At 37.3% G+C, this 14163-nt stretch overlaps 1 protein-coding gene across 3 annotated transcripts in view; it reads left to right on the forward strand.

Annotated features, from left to right (window-relative positions):
• CKAP5 (cytoskeleton associated protein 5) overlaps positions 1 to 14163 on the forward strand; it is a 110572-nt gene that overhangs the window by 47664 nt on the left and 48745 nt on the right. For all 3 annotated transcript variants that reach the window (XM_015075665.3, XM_053203234.1, XM_053203235.1), the window contains exons 5-11: positions 636 to 807; positions 1443 to 1575; positions 1808 to 1908; positions 3673 to 3786; positions 10785 to 10889; positions 13382 to 13471; positions 13582 to 13746. In XM_015075665.3, the coding sequence (XP_014931151.1) occupies positions 636 to 807; positions 1443 to 1575; positions 1808 to 1908; positions 3673 to 3786; positions 10785 to 10889; positions 13382 to 13471; positions 13582 to 13746 (880 nt within the window). The remainder of the gene's footprint in view (positions 1 to 635; positions 808 to 1442; positions 1576 to 1807; positions 1909 to 3672; positions 3787 to 10784; positions 10890 to 13381; positions 13472 to 13581; positions 13747 to 14163) is intronic.

Below are 14163 nucleotides of genomic sequence, written 5' to 3' on the forward strand. Positions count from 1 at the left end.
ACAGGGGCGCCTGGGTGGCTTAGTCGGTTAAGGGTCCGACTTCAGCTCAGGGCATGATCTCGCGGTCCGTGAGTTCGAGCCCCGCGTCGGGCTCTGTGCTGACAGCTCAGAGCCTGGAGCCTGTTTCGGATTCTGTGTCTCCCTCTCTCTCTGACCCTACCCCGTTCATGCTCTGTCTCTCTCTGTCTCAAAAATAAATAAATGTTAAAAAAATTTTTTTTTAAATAAAAAAAAAATATATATAATAAGTACAAAACTGTGTTTGAGCAGTGTATGGGTGGTTCAGTCAGTTAAGTGTCTGACTCTTGATTTTTGCTCAGATCATGATCTCACGATTTTGAGTTTGATCCTCACATTGGGCTCTGTGCTAGCAGTGCAGAGCCTGCTTAGGATTCTCTCTCCCTCTCTGTCTCTCTCCTGCCTGCTTGAGATTCTCTCTCTGCCCCTCCCTCGCTTGCACTCTCTCTCAAAGTGAATAAACATCAAAAAAAAAAGTATAAATAGCTCTTTATAATTTAAGTATAATGGCAACAAAAAATTAGAAAAAAATGAAACGTCTATACAAAAGAAATACTACCCAAGTAGATTGCAGGCTGACAAGTTTTTTTTTTTTTTTTTACAATTTTTACATCTAGTGAATTTGGTTCCAAAATCATCTTGCTTAAGCCAATTATCAAAGTGTTGCCAAAACTCTTTGAGTCTCGAGAAAAGGCTGTTCGAGATGAAGCAAAACTAATTGCTGTGGAGATTTACAGATGGATTCGGGACGCTCTGAGACCCCCATTACAAAATATAAACTCTGTCCAGGTGAGACACAAAAAAATTTTTTTGGTTGTCTTTGCATAAGGTTAATATGAAGATATTTCCTTCCTGTTGCTGATATTCTGTCCTTACAAATAATTATTTTTTCATTTTTAATTTTGAAATCCTTTTTTTTTCTCTCAGATAACTGTTTCTGATGTTATTTTGTCTTCTCAAGTTAAATACCATGCATTCAGTGATTCTAGTATGTCAGTGTTGAGTCTATAGCAGTTTAAAAGATCCCTTTATCATGCTGTTGGGTAGCAGGACTTAATGTCTATTTGGACAAAATGCATTTTATCTGTTTTTTGGACAAAGTGCATTTTATCTCTTTTTTATTACAGTTAGTTTTAGAGACATTATCTAATACAAGTATATCTGAATTCATGAACTAATGAGTGTTCTAAAAAGTAGATTTTTTTCTAAGTGCTTAGTCCTACATCTTAGGTAGTAAATATGTCAGTTTGACTTATGTCAAACACGTATTTGGTATATACCAAATATATACACTTTAAATGTATATCGTTTCTTGTTTGCCTTGTTAGAACTACATAAATAAGAAATTGGGTTCTGATGTTAGTAAATGTTCTGTAGTGGTGAGGATGTAGGCATATTTTAAAAATATTTTATGATATTTGTAGTTGAAAGAACTAGAAGAAGAATGGGTCAAATTGCCAACAGGTGCTCCTAAACCAAGTCGATTTCTGCGTTCCCAGCAAGAACTAGAAGCGAAATTGGAACAGCAACAGTCTGCTGGTGGCGATGCTGAGGGAGGTAAGCCAGTTTTTAAAACACCGGTTTCTCTGAAAATAAGAACAGGCCCTACCCCAAGGACATAGGCACGTTTTGTAGGACTGCCATTTAATACAATAGAAGTTGTTTATAGCATTAATAACGGATTCTGTCTATATAGCGATTTCATCAGGTTGTGAAAGGAGTGATAACTATTTGATAAGTAGAAACATTCCATCTGTTTTTAAGGTTTGTTTTGTTTTTCTTCTGGAAGGTGGTGATGATGGTGATGAGGTGCCACAGATAGATGCTTATGAGCTATTGGAGGCAGTAGAAATTCTTTCCAAACTTCCCAAAGACTTTTATGATAAAATTGTAAGTAACGGTAACCTTCTTTCATTTATTTCATGTTAAACAGTTACTTGATTATAATTAGAGTGTTCTATGGAGCCCTTGCCCGGTATACCCCCTTCCACCCCATATCTCCCCTAGGAGAATGAATCAGTTGCTTCTTTGTTCCCATACTACTTTGTATACATACCTACTGTAGCACTTTCTTTTACTTGTCTTGCCAAAAACCAGAACATTATTTTTGACTTCTCATTTTTCCTCATTGTCTTTCTGGTTTTACCTTTAAATATCTCTCAAATTCATCTCCTTTTCTCCATCCCACTGCCAGTAATTTACCCCAGAGTTCCTTGACCTTGGTACTGTTGACATTTTTTGCCAGGTAATTCTTGGTTTTGGGGGGCCGTCCTGTGTATTGTGGGGTGTTTGGCAGCATCTCTGGCAGTTACCCACCTAATATCAATAATACCATTACTCAAGTCAATCGCAATGTCTCCAGACTTTACTAAATGTACCCCAAGAGACACAATTACTCCCAACCGAGAGTCTTATCCCAACCACCACCACCATCTCTTGCCCCACGTGCTGCAGTAGTCTTCTTATAAGACTACCTGTCTCTGCTCTTGCCTCCTTCCATCATATTTTCCAATGTAATCAAAGCTGTCATTTTTGAAAATAAAAATCTTCCCATATCATTGCCTCACTAATGTCTGAAATCATCCTATGGCCATTGAGGCAAACTATGACACATTTGAGGCCCCTGCTTATCTTCCAGCCACTTCTCTAATTACCGTCTAATTATTGTGCTCCCATCGTACTGAACTCCTCCCGGTATCAGATATGCCACACTTTCCCCACTAAACTCTGGACCTTAATATATGCTGTTCTTTCTGCCTATAGCATTCTCCCCGATTCACCCCATAATACTTCTTGATCTTCTAGGTCTTACCTTAAGAATCACTTTTTAGGGGAGATCCTACCTGTTAGCCTGAAGTAGATTAAATCCTCTTGCTGTAACACCAAAGCAGCTTGTACTTCTCTTTTCATAGTGGTCCTGACCTAGGATTTATTTATTTATTGAAGACCTTCCTAGCTCTGCCATCAGCTCCTTCAGTCCCCCATTAACTTCTGATTAACAAATATTTGGTAAATTGAATTCCACTGTAATCTCCTCCAGGGTGACAAGTTTGTCATCTTCTTTATATCCCCAGTTCTTTCAAATAGTGGGTATTCAAAATTATTGAATGATTAATTGATCTCTAGTGAAGTATTTTCTGCTTTATGGTTATCAAACAAAAGGATTAGCATTGTAGCACCAATGTATAAAACTGATCTCCAATATTAGAACAGTTTTGGCTGTTGGTTGTATGATGGTCTTTTTCTAATCTTTTTAATGTTGTTAGTATGGACATTCCTTTCACCTGTGAGATATGCTAGAAATGCTTTCTAGCAGTGTTTTCTGTTTAATACTTGTTTACTCACATTTGCCTAGAAAATGAGAAGGAAAAGTCTGTGGTATCCCATTCTTTTACTTGTAGAACTTTTAGGGTTATGAAATGTTATGAAAATACTTACTATGTATGAACAAAATTTTATACGTATATATGAGCAAATCATTCTGATTTGCCGCACAACTTTGCAATTTTATTTTTTAACCAGCTTTAGAAAAAAATTTCTGAAAACAAAAGATAATTGTGTATCTTTGAATTAGGAGCATGCAAGAAATAGACTTTTATTTTCTTATTTTGCCTTATTTTCTGTTCTATAAGTGACTCATACTATGTCTTGCAGGAGGCAAAAAAATGGCAAGAGAGAAAAGAAGCCCTGGAGGCTGTAGAAGTACTAGTGAAAAACCCCAAACTGGAAGCAGGCGATTATGCAGATTTAGTAAAAGCATTAAAGAAGGTAAACATGAAGAGTGTCAACATTGGTACATTGGTATCTCAACAACAGACCAGGCCTTTGAATTTCTCATCATCTGTCATTGTTTTTATCACAACTACATTGCCATTTAAGGAACACTATTGATGGTTTTCTAATTATAGGCATACCCTTTTTTTTTTTAATTATGATTTTTTTTTTTTGAGAGAGACAGAGCATGAGCGGGGGAGGGGCGGAAAGAGAGAGGGAGACACAGAATCCAAAGCAGGCTCCAGGCTCTGAGCTGTCCGCACAGAGCCCAATGTGGGGCTCAAACCCACAAACCATGAGATCATGACTTGAGCCAAAGTCAGACGCTTAACTGACAAAGCCACCCCAGGTGCCCCAGGCATGCCCTTTTAAAGGATTGTTTAAAGTGATTGTCCTATGTTAGTGTGGAGGGATTGTGTCCTAAGTTAGTGTGGAGGGATTGGTTTTTATTCTTTGTTTATTATCACTTACTCTAAGTATGCTGTCTGATAGCATATACAGACCTCAAGAAAAAGAGGATCTTGCTAACATAGAACCAAATATTCCAGTTTTATAATTCCATAGGATGAACTATTTATTTTATTTTTTTTTTTAATGTTTATTTATTTTTGAGACACAGAGAGACAGAGCATGATCAGGGGAGGGGCAGAGAGAGAGGGAGACACAGAGTCTGAAGCAGGCTCTAGGCTCTGAGCTGTCAGCATAGAGCCAGACTTGGGGCTTGAACTCACAGACTGTGAGATCATGACCTGAGCCAAAGTCAGATGCTTAACCAACTGAGCCACCCAGGCTCCCCTATTATTTTTTTAATTTATTTTTTAATGTTTATTTACTTTTGAGAGAGAGAGAGAGAGAGAGAGCAAGTGGGGGAGGGGCAGAGAGAGAGGGAGATACATAATTTGAAGCAGGCTCCAGGCTTCGAGCTGTGAGCACAGATCCCAACGCAGGGCTCAAACTTACAAACCATGAGATCATGACCTGAGCCAAAGTCCGATGCTTAAGTGACTGAGCCACCCAGGCGCCCCTGTAGGATGAACTATTTAAATTGGCTCTATTTAATGGGACGAATACTAAATATGAGGCATATTTTTCCATTAGATAGCTAATGATGCCACCTTGTATATCTGCGTGCAAAGTAAAGGATGTAGGGAAATGTGGTCATTATAAAGCAGGTAAGTGCTAAATAAGAAAGAAATGTTTTTAGAAAACACTTTGGTGTTTTGGTTTGGTGTCGCTTAGGTTTAACCAAGTTGAATGCTGTTGGTGGATAAATTTATATGTAGTGGCTTTCCATAAAATCTGAAAATATAGATCAAACACTGTGGACATAGGTGTAGAGCTTAAGAACAAACTCTGAGAAGACATGTTCTTAAATATAGAAAACTTTGTTTCATTTGCTTCTTCAGCCTGAAATTACAAAGGACTAGAATGGTGAGAGAGGAGGTTAATTTTTAATTATATGCACATGTAAGTATAGTTATTCTCATTATTTGTGGTACTTATGTTCTGTAAAGTCACCAAAACACTGAATAGCAAATACCAAACCATTGCTCCTAAGGGAACACAGGGCACAGGGCTAGGGTCCTGTGACTCTTTGGTCTCAACATTTCATCAACCAGTCAATACATAACTTATTTTATTCTGTTTGAAGATGTCTCATTTAATATATATTATTGATGCATTAACGGTGAACTCAGGGCCAGCAGCACTATAACTCATGCCTTGCATAAAGCTTATTTAACACACATAATTTCTGCGTGAGGCATATCACGGCCTTTTTGTGCTTAGGATCACGAGACAGCACTTCACTGCCCTTGGGGGCCATTTTAAACAGTGAAAGCAGCAACGAAAATCACAAAAATGAAAAAAAAAAAAGAAAAAGAAATGTGGCACTAAACAGACCATGAAAAAGATACTGTTTACAGTATGAGAGCTGAAAGAAGTCAGAGTGTTGCTTTGTTCATTCTCAGCTGGGAATGTGCACACCAGGCAACTCAGATTTTCCACAGCTCTTTGCTTGTCTGAATGACCAGGAGAGTGCTGCGAGAATTGATTTTGGGGGTTATAAATAAACGTTAACGAGTAGGTGAATTCGCAAATATGAAACCCGTGAATAATGAGAACGGACTATGTTTTCTCATTCTCAGCCTCCCACACTTTCTTCCAAGTGAGATTTGGAAGCAGAGATATGATTTGTCACAATCTTTTAGTCTTCCATCTTCCAATCCTGAAGAACCCAGACCCAGGCAAGATTAGTGAGAAGGGAGTTGCCCAGGGGGAAAAGATTTCACCAACCTGGAGCTTGGGAGGAAAGAGGAGGGGTAAAAAGGCACTAAGAGAAGGAAATGGAATTCTAATGGCCTTGAGAACTTCAGATTCTCTGTGAATTCCAGCGTATAATTTTTATCAGGAATCTTAGTACTTGGCCCTGAATTCTCAATGCCTCAGATAGAAGCTCTTATTTTTTCTTATCTAATGGTACAAATATTAGTTGATACTTTCCACATGGATTTCCTTAGGATATTAGCTTTTCAAATAGTGTTCTGTGATTTCCATTGGCATTATGAATATAAATATAATCTTTTGCTGATTTGCAGATAGGATCATGGATTTTATATTTAGGTAGACATAGAGACAATAGATTTCTGTGAGAAACTTCTCCCTCTTCACATGGTAAAGTGGGGGGGGGCGATCAAAGGCTACAAACAAGTGAAAAGAAATTTAATTTTGTGGTTAAAATATTTAAAACAATGAAAAGTTAACTTCAATTGTATAAATTAACCTGAAACAAGGCATTAAAATTTTTTGTGTGTGATTTTACTTACATGTAAACACAAACTTCGCATTCATATTATATTGACTTAAGAGAGACCTATCAAAAACGTGGAAATGGTGAAATAAGAGAATGAAATTGAGTAGGCTACAGACCAATCACTCTTCCCTCCATAGTCTTTTCTCTCTATTGTCTATATTGAGTAATCCCAGTAATTTCCCTATTTTTTGCCTTTAATACAAGTAGTAAAGAACTACTCATTTGAAATTCCTTATGGTATTCCTGAAATTATTTCTTAAACTGTCTTCTTTCAAGCTGTCATCTGACTTAGCATATTTTATGGACTTTCCTGTTCTCACAAGTTATAGGTTCCTTCATTTATAAAGATACCTTCTCCCCTGCCCCTTACTCCCACCTCCCATCTTCTTTGCTTGTCAATTACCTATGGATGTTGGTTGATATCTTTAGATTAAGATTTGGGTTTTCAAGGTGTTTTTATTATATACTCTACAGACTTATGTGTTATTAGACTTTTTTCACTTGGTTTTTCTATATTTCCCCCCTTATTGCTTACATTCATCATAGTTTTTTTTTTTAATTTTTTAAATGTTTGTTTATTTTTGAGACAGAGAGAGAGAGAGAGAGAGAGACAGTGAGAGTGGGGGAGGGGCAGAGAGAGGGAGACAGAATCTGAAGCAGGCTCCAGGCTCTGAGCTGGAGCTCAGGCTCAGCACAGAGCCCGATGTGGGGCTCGAACCCACAAACCTTGAGTTCATGACCTGAGCCTAAGTCGGATGCTTAACTGACTGAGCCCCCCCAGGTGGCCCCATCATAGTTTTCTAAACACAATAATCATGGTGAATTTCATTGACTTCTCTCTTTGTCAGCAGAATGTTTTTGTTCTGGTTACTGTTAACCAGTAGCTTACATTGCTAGTTAAAGATAAATGCTAGATGGTTACTAGAGTTGACCCTTGATGAACAATATAGGTTTGAACTGCATGGGTCTACCTACTTACACATGGGTTTTTTTCAATGAATATAGCATAGTAGTGTAAATGTATTTTCCTTGTGATTTTTTAAAATAACTTCTCTAGCTTACTTTATTACAAGAATATAGAATATAATACATACACAAAATATGTGCTAATCAATGGTTTATGTTATCAGAAAGGCTTCTGGTCAGTAGTAGGCTATCAGTAATTAAGTTTGGGGGGAGTCAAAAGTTATATGTGGATTTTGACTGCATGGGGGATCAGTGCCCCTAACCCTCATGTTGTTCAAGGATCATCTGTACTTAAAATCTTACTGTAGGCCTAGCTTAAAGGGAGAAGTGACAGCACTTTTAATTATAGAATATTTCCCATTATTTAGGTTAAATTAACATTGTGAGCTAAAGCTTCCTTCCTATAGTCTACAACAGAGTCACAGAGTGTTTTCAAATCTGGAATGGAGTCCTTCCCTGCATATTCTATTTGTCTTAAAAATAAACACTTCTCCGCCTTCCTCACTCCCATTTCCCAGTTTAGAACAACTTTAGTCAAACTGGGATGTTTGACATGTTTGACATGTGTTGATAGGCAAATAGGCCTGATCCATTATTCACCTATAAGTTCATTCAATCCTTTACCATCTTGAATTATAGTAGGTTTACAACATCCTCTTCAAAACTTTCCTAGGACCATCAGTGTCTAGGATTCAGCTTCCACTGGTTACTGCTCTAATGGTGGATAAGGAGAACTCTTCTCCTAAGAATGGGATTGATCGATGGCCATCTGCTTCTGAACGATGTTAAAATACTGGCTCCAAATCCCATCCCAGATTCATTGAACTAAGATTTCTTGGAATGGGGTCTGGCATGTTTTTGATGACCATTCCTAGAATATACATGTAGATGTTAAATCTGAAGCCTAGCACCTAAATAATACCTGAGAGTTCTTTTGGTTAAAAAAAAAAAAGGGGGGGGGGTAATCCAAACATTTACAAATGTCAATAGTGAATTTATTTTTATTTTAATGTTTATTTATTTTTGAGAGAGAGAGAGAGAGACAGAGTGCGAGCAGGGACAGGGCAGAGAGAGAGGGAGACACAGAATCTGAAGCAGGCTCCAGGCTCTGAGCCGTCAGCACAGAGCCCGACGTGGGGCTTGAACTCACTAACTGTGAGATCGTGGCCTGAGCTGAAGTCAGACACTTAACCAGCTGAGCCACCCAGGTGCCCCACAAAGGCCAATAGTGAATTTAATACAGAACCGAAGGGAGGGGTGCCTGGGTGGCTCAGTCGGTTAAGCATCCGACTTCAGCTCAGGTCACGATCTCACGGTCTGTGAGTTCAAGCCCTGCGTCGGTCTCTGTGCTGACAGCTCAGAGCCTGGACTCCGCTTCAGATTCTGTGTCTCTCCCCCTCTCTCTGTCCCTCCCCTGCTCATGCTCTGTCTCTCTCTGTCTCAAAAATAAATAAAAGCATTAAAAAAAATTTTTTTTAATTAAAAAAAAAAAACTGAAGGGAATTTTTTTCTCCATGGATTTACAGTAGTTAGGGATTTAACAAAATGTTTATTAGGACCCTGATCTCACTTTCTCATAAGGAAAATGAATTTGCCACAGCATGAGTTTACAGCATGAATATGCTTTAGCAAAGAAAGCAAAAGCTTTGGAGTAGAACTGGATTTAAATCACATCATATCACATTTGCTAGTTCTTACCTCAAGCAAATTAATCTATATTTAATTTTTGAAATCTATAAAATTTGCTAATATTATCTACAGGGTTTTGGGTGAAAAATTAAATACGGATTATAAAGCACCTATAAAATTATAACATCTAATTTGTTTTTAATAAATGTTAATCTTAACTCTTCATCCTTACTCCTCAGCACTTAGGGAGTGCAGCTAAATGCCATCTAGAACTTCCTGGCATGCTAGCCTAGGGGTTGTTTAATTCAGGGAATCTGGAAGGAAGCATTCTACTTATGGAATATCAGATCTTAGAAACTAAATAAAATCCAAAATGGAATGGAAGCATTACTTCTACTTGGGAAAAAAGTGAAGAGTGAAAAAAACAAGGATCGGAGACATGTCAGAATAAAACAGCTTTTGGGGGCACCTGGGTGGCTGAGTTGGTGACAGCTCTCTGCTGTCAGCACAGAGCCCACTTAGGATCCTGTCTGTCTCTCTCTCTCTGCCCCCCCCCTTCAAAAATAGGTAAACATTTAAAAAATAAAATAAAGTAGCTTTTTAACATCCAACTGACTTGAGCAGTATACCGCGGTAAAATCTTAGCAGGAAGGTACCCAGGCATAGTCACTGTCTTGCTTAATTGACACAGGTGCAGCTACTACCTCTGAGCTTTGATAATGCTGGGTTTTGTGGGGCATAGCGTAGGGGGATGGTAGTATAAATAATGCTGGAGGAGACTCTGTTAAGAGACTGTAAATGCACACTTGATGATCATCAGGTAATATGGCAGCTGCAAGGGGGCTCCTGGGTGGCTCATTCAGTTAAGTATCCGACTCTTGATTTCAGCACAGGTTATGCATGACCTCTCGGTTTGTGACAGCATTATCCTTCTTGGGATTCTCTCTTTCCCTCGCTCTCTGCCCATTCCCTAACTTTCTCTTGCCCTCTCTCTCTCTTTTTCTCTCTCTCTCGTGCGTGCGCGCTCTCAGAATAAATAAATAAACTTTAAAATGGCAGCTGCAAAGCCAGAAGCTCCCTCAGAGGAATGGTTGCAATGGCATTTGCAATTTAGAGCCCCCACGGACTTCTGGAAGGTACTGAGAGCAGTTTCTACCAGTGCTCCTTTAGTATAAATGTTGGAGCTGCCGCCTTGTGGTGTCTTTCCTCTGAGATACACTGTCTTTTGGCTTTTCCTGCCCCAGAGCAAAGTCAGCAAGCCTCCAGCTTCTCTGCTAGTGTTGGAGTCCCCTCCTACACAGTTGTGCAATGCTGACAGCCCAGATGACCACTAATGGAGAGTTAACTATTTGAAGTTGTGGTTTAATGTGTGTTATTGGTAGAACTTGTAAGGTAAGAGACTAAACAGAATGAAGGGAAGCCCCCAAATTTGGTATTGTCAAGGAAGACTTTTTCCTCTTTTGCAGGAAACAAAATTGGCTGTCCATTAGCGTAACACGGTACAGAGTTCTTTTAAGAATAAATTTTCAGTCCCCTTCTCCTGAGTTGTGACTATTTTGTTTTCTTTTTTTTCCTCCCTTTGTAGGTTGTTGGAAAGGACACCAATGTCATGTTGGTGGCTTTGGCAGCAAAATGTCTTACTGGCCTAGCTGTTGGACTAAGGAAGAAATTTGGACAATATGCAGGACATGTGAGTAACACTCCTTTTTAGATACAAATCAACAACATTAACAAGAATGGCAGGCTAGTTTGCTTTAGGATTTAAAATAGGTCTTTATATATTGGGCAAAGTGAATTTTTCATTAAGTTTTATTAAAATTGAGCATAATTCCTCAAAACATTTCAATAAAGATGTCAGTTATAACTAAATTCATTAGCTTTATATAGAAAATTGGGCATATGACCTAAATATTTAGTTGAGTTGATTTGCTTATTATTTACTTATTAATATCCTGCTTTGTTCTTATAAGATTATGTGTAGTATAACAGGATTAAATGAAACTGGTGATAACTAACACAGAGTAAAAATGAAAGTAGGAAAGGCAGTATAAAGCCAGAAGTGAGATGAATATATAAAATGTATTTTATAGCATTTTCCTATTTGAAAAATAATAATCTACTTACATACTTGAGACATTTTCTATAGATTAGAGTCTTGGTAGTGTATCAGTTTAATTTATTCTAAGAAACCTGACTGAAAACGTTTGTTGAATATACTGTCTTTGTGTAAATTTAGAAGCACTCAAGTTTGATAACAGTTTTAATAAACTGAGATGTTTTCTTTAACTGTGGCATTTGTCAGTTGGCGTCTAAATCTGGTCTGAATTACTTAGAGTGGTTCAGCATCCTGAAAATTGATCATACTGAACTTTAGGGTTGAACTTGCTAGCCACTTGATCATTTGATTCCCTAGATTGACTTTTTAGAGACTCCTTATAGTTTGTATTTATGTTGTGAAGCTAATGTCTAACCTCAGTTATGGCATTTGGAGCTTGCTTACTCATAGCATTGAACATAATTTCAGAGAACTTAACTGGAAGAAAAAAAAAGGACTCTACTAAATAAAAATAAATCATGACTAGCTTGTTACCAGGGAAATAAAAATATGGGTCCATAAAACCCTTAACATGTAACCCATGTAAAATCATGTAACATGTAAAACATGCAATTCATGAATTGGAATAAAATGATAAGCAACATTTTCTAGCAATCAGTAGTATTTATTATGCAATACTTGTGTGCTTATGTGATAGTGTGTTAATTAGCTTTTGGTCCAGTTTTGTGCTACTTACTAGAATATTTAAAAAAGAACATACTTTTGTCTTAATAATAACTTTTAACCTAGAAAACTATTTTTAAGATACATTTTAATTTACTAAATCCTAGTTGAATGATTACCTAGCCTGGTTTGAATTCTGATTCTGGCTTTGTGACATTTTGTTATGCAGCTTAAAGTTATAAAGCTTATAGTTCGGAGTATTTTCCCCCCCTCAAAAGTAGATCATATATAGTGTTTGATATCAAACATGTTAATAGTTCATGTTTACTTTCTTTAGCTATTTATAAGCTATTTTTTTTTTTTTTGGTAAAAAATAATATATATATAAAAGCATGCTTGAGCTTTATAACCATTAAAACATTTTGATTTTCAGTAGTTTATAACTAACTCCTAGTATTAAAAAGTCTTTTATATTTCTCCATGGAAACTGAATTCCTTCTGGTCTCTATCACTTCTGTGAAATCTTAAAAAATATTTTTTGAATGCCTTTGAACTTTGCTATATCTTTTTGACCTCAAAAGACAACTTTAATTTGCCTGTTAGCACAGTGCCTGGCACTCAATAGATATTAAGTATTCAATAAATATTTAATAAATTAGTGATAGTTTATAAGATAATTATAAAAATTCCAACTTTATTGATCTAAACTTAGTACATCCTTCTGATCAAAATTGCTGTAATTTCAGTTACCATTTCTTTGTCTTTAGTGTGGTGAAGGGGTGGGAGACATCTCAGTCTGGTGAAGTATATCGAAATCTTAGAGGGGAAGAGAAATTATACACTCTGTCTATTCCCGTATCCTAAATCCACCTAGTTGAGAATCTTTTTGTCTAATAAGAGATGGTGCTCTGATAAAAATGACTATATGGTTGCATTAAGGTGTAGATGCAGAAAATGGGTTGAGAAGCACTGCTACAGTGGCACAGAATGGGAACCCTTAATTGTTCCAGCATAAGGTTCTTGTGCCCTTAAGAAATAAAATGACTTTTTATTCAACTTAGACGCTCACTTTGTTTTGGTAGCACCAAACATTGCTTTAGTAATGGCTGTACTGAGATATAACTTAAATACTGTAAAATTCACCCTCTTAAAGTGTATAGTTGAATGGTTTTAATATATTCACAAGGTTGTGTAACTATCATGACTATTTAATTCCAGAACATTTTCATCTTCCCCCAAAAACCTTTATGCCCACTAGCAGTCATTTCTCACTGGCAGCCACTAATCCACTTCTGTCTCTATGGATTTGACATTTCATGGCATCATTTAAATGGATCATACATAAGCCTTTATGACTAGCTTCTTTGACTTGGCATATTTTCAAGGTTCATTCATGTGTCATGTCAGTACCTCATTCATTTTTGTTGCCAGCAAAATAATATTCCAGCTGTTCACTTTCATAGGTTGTGCCAACCATTTTGGAAAAATTCAAAGAGAAGAAGCCTCAGGTGGTGCAAGCCCTGCAGGAGGCAATTGATGCAATCTTCCTTACTGTAAGTGGACAGCATGAGTTTGCACTTTTGTCTAAAGTAAATTTTGTCTGTAATATTTTGATTGTTCTTATAGTTGAGAAAAGCTCATTGACCATGTTTTCTTTTTAAAGACCACACTACAGAACATCAGTGAGGATGTTTTAGCAGTAATGGATAATAAAAATCCAACCATCAAGCAGCAGACATCTCTTTTCATTGCCAGAAGCTTCCGCCACTGCACTGCTTCTACCCTCCCAAAGAGCTTGCTAAAGCCCTTTTGTGCTGCTCTACTTAAGGTATAGACTCTCTTTGGAACTGGGGGAAATTTTTATGCCTATGGAAGATTTTTCCCATATTAATTATGTACAATGACTACTTGACTTTCAGACTGTAGATTATGCTCTTTTGAGGAGCAGACCCTCTGTGGCTTTGGAAACTGAATCCAAATTCTTGTACTCTTTGTGTTCCTGTTCTCAAAGAAGAGCACAAGTTAGCTTTATGATTCCACTAACTGCTAAACATGTTGTTTCTTATTTGGCCCATATACTGGTGTTCAGCTGGATCTGGCCAAGCACAGGCATACAATTTGGAGTCTTTGAACATCATTTGCATGTGCGGCATTTTAAATAGAGGGTAGGAGGAAAAGGAAGCACTTATTTGCTGAATGGATTACCAAAGGTTTCCTTGACCCAAAAAGAATTTGTGAAAGAGTA

The sequence above is a fragment of the Acinonyx jubatus genome, chromosome D1, assembly GCF_027475565.1.
Source record: "Acinonyx jubatus isolate Ajub_Pintada_27869175 chromosome D1, VMU_Ajub_asm_v1.0, whole genome shotgun sequence".
In the NCBI taxonomy this organism is placed as follows: Eukaryota; Metazoa; Chordata; class Mammalia; order Carnivora; family Felidae; genus Acinonyx; species Acinonyx jubatus.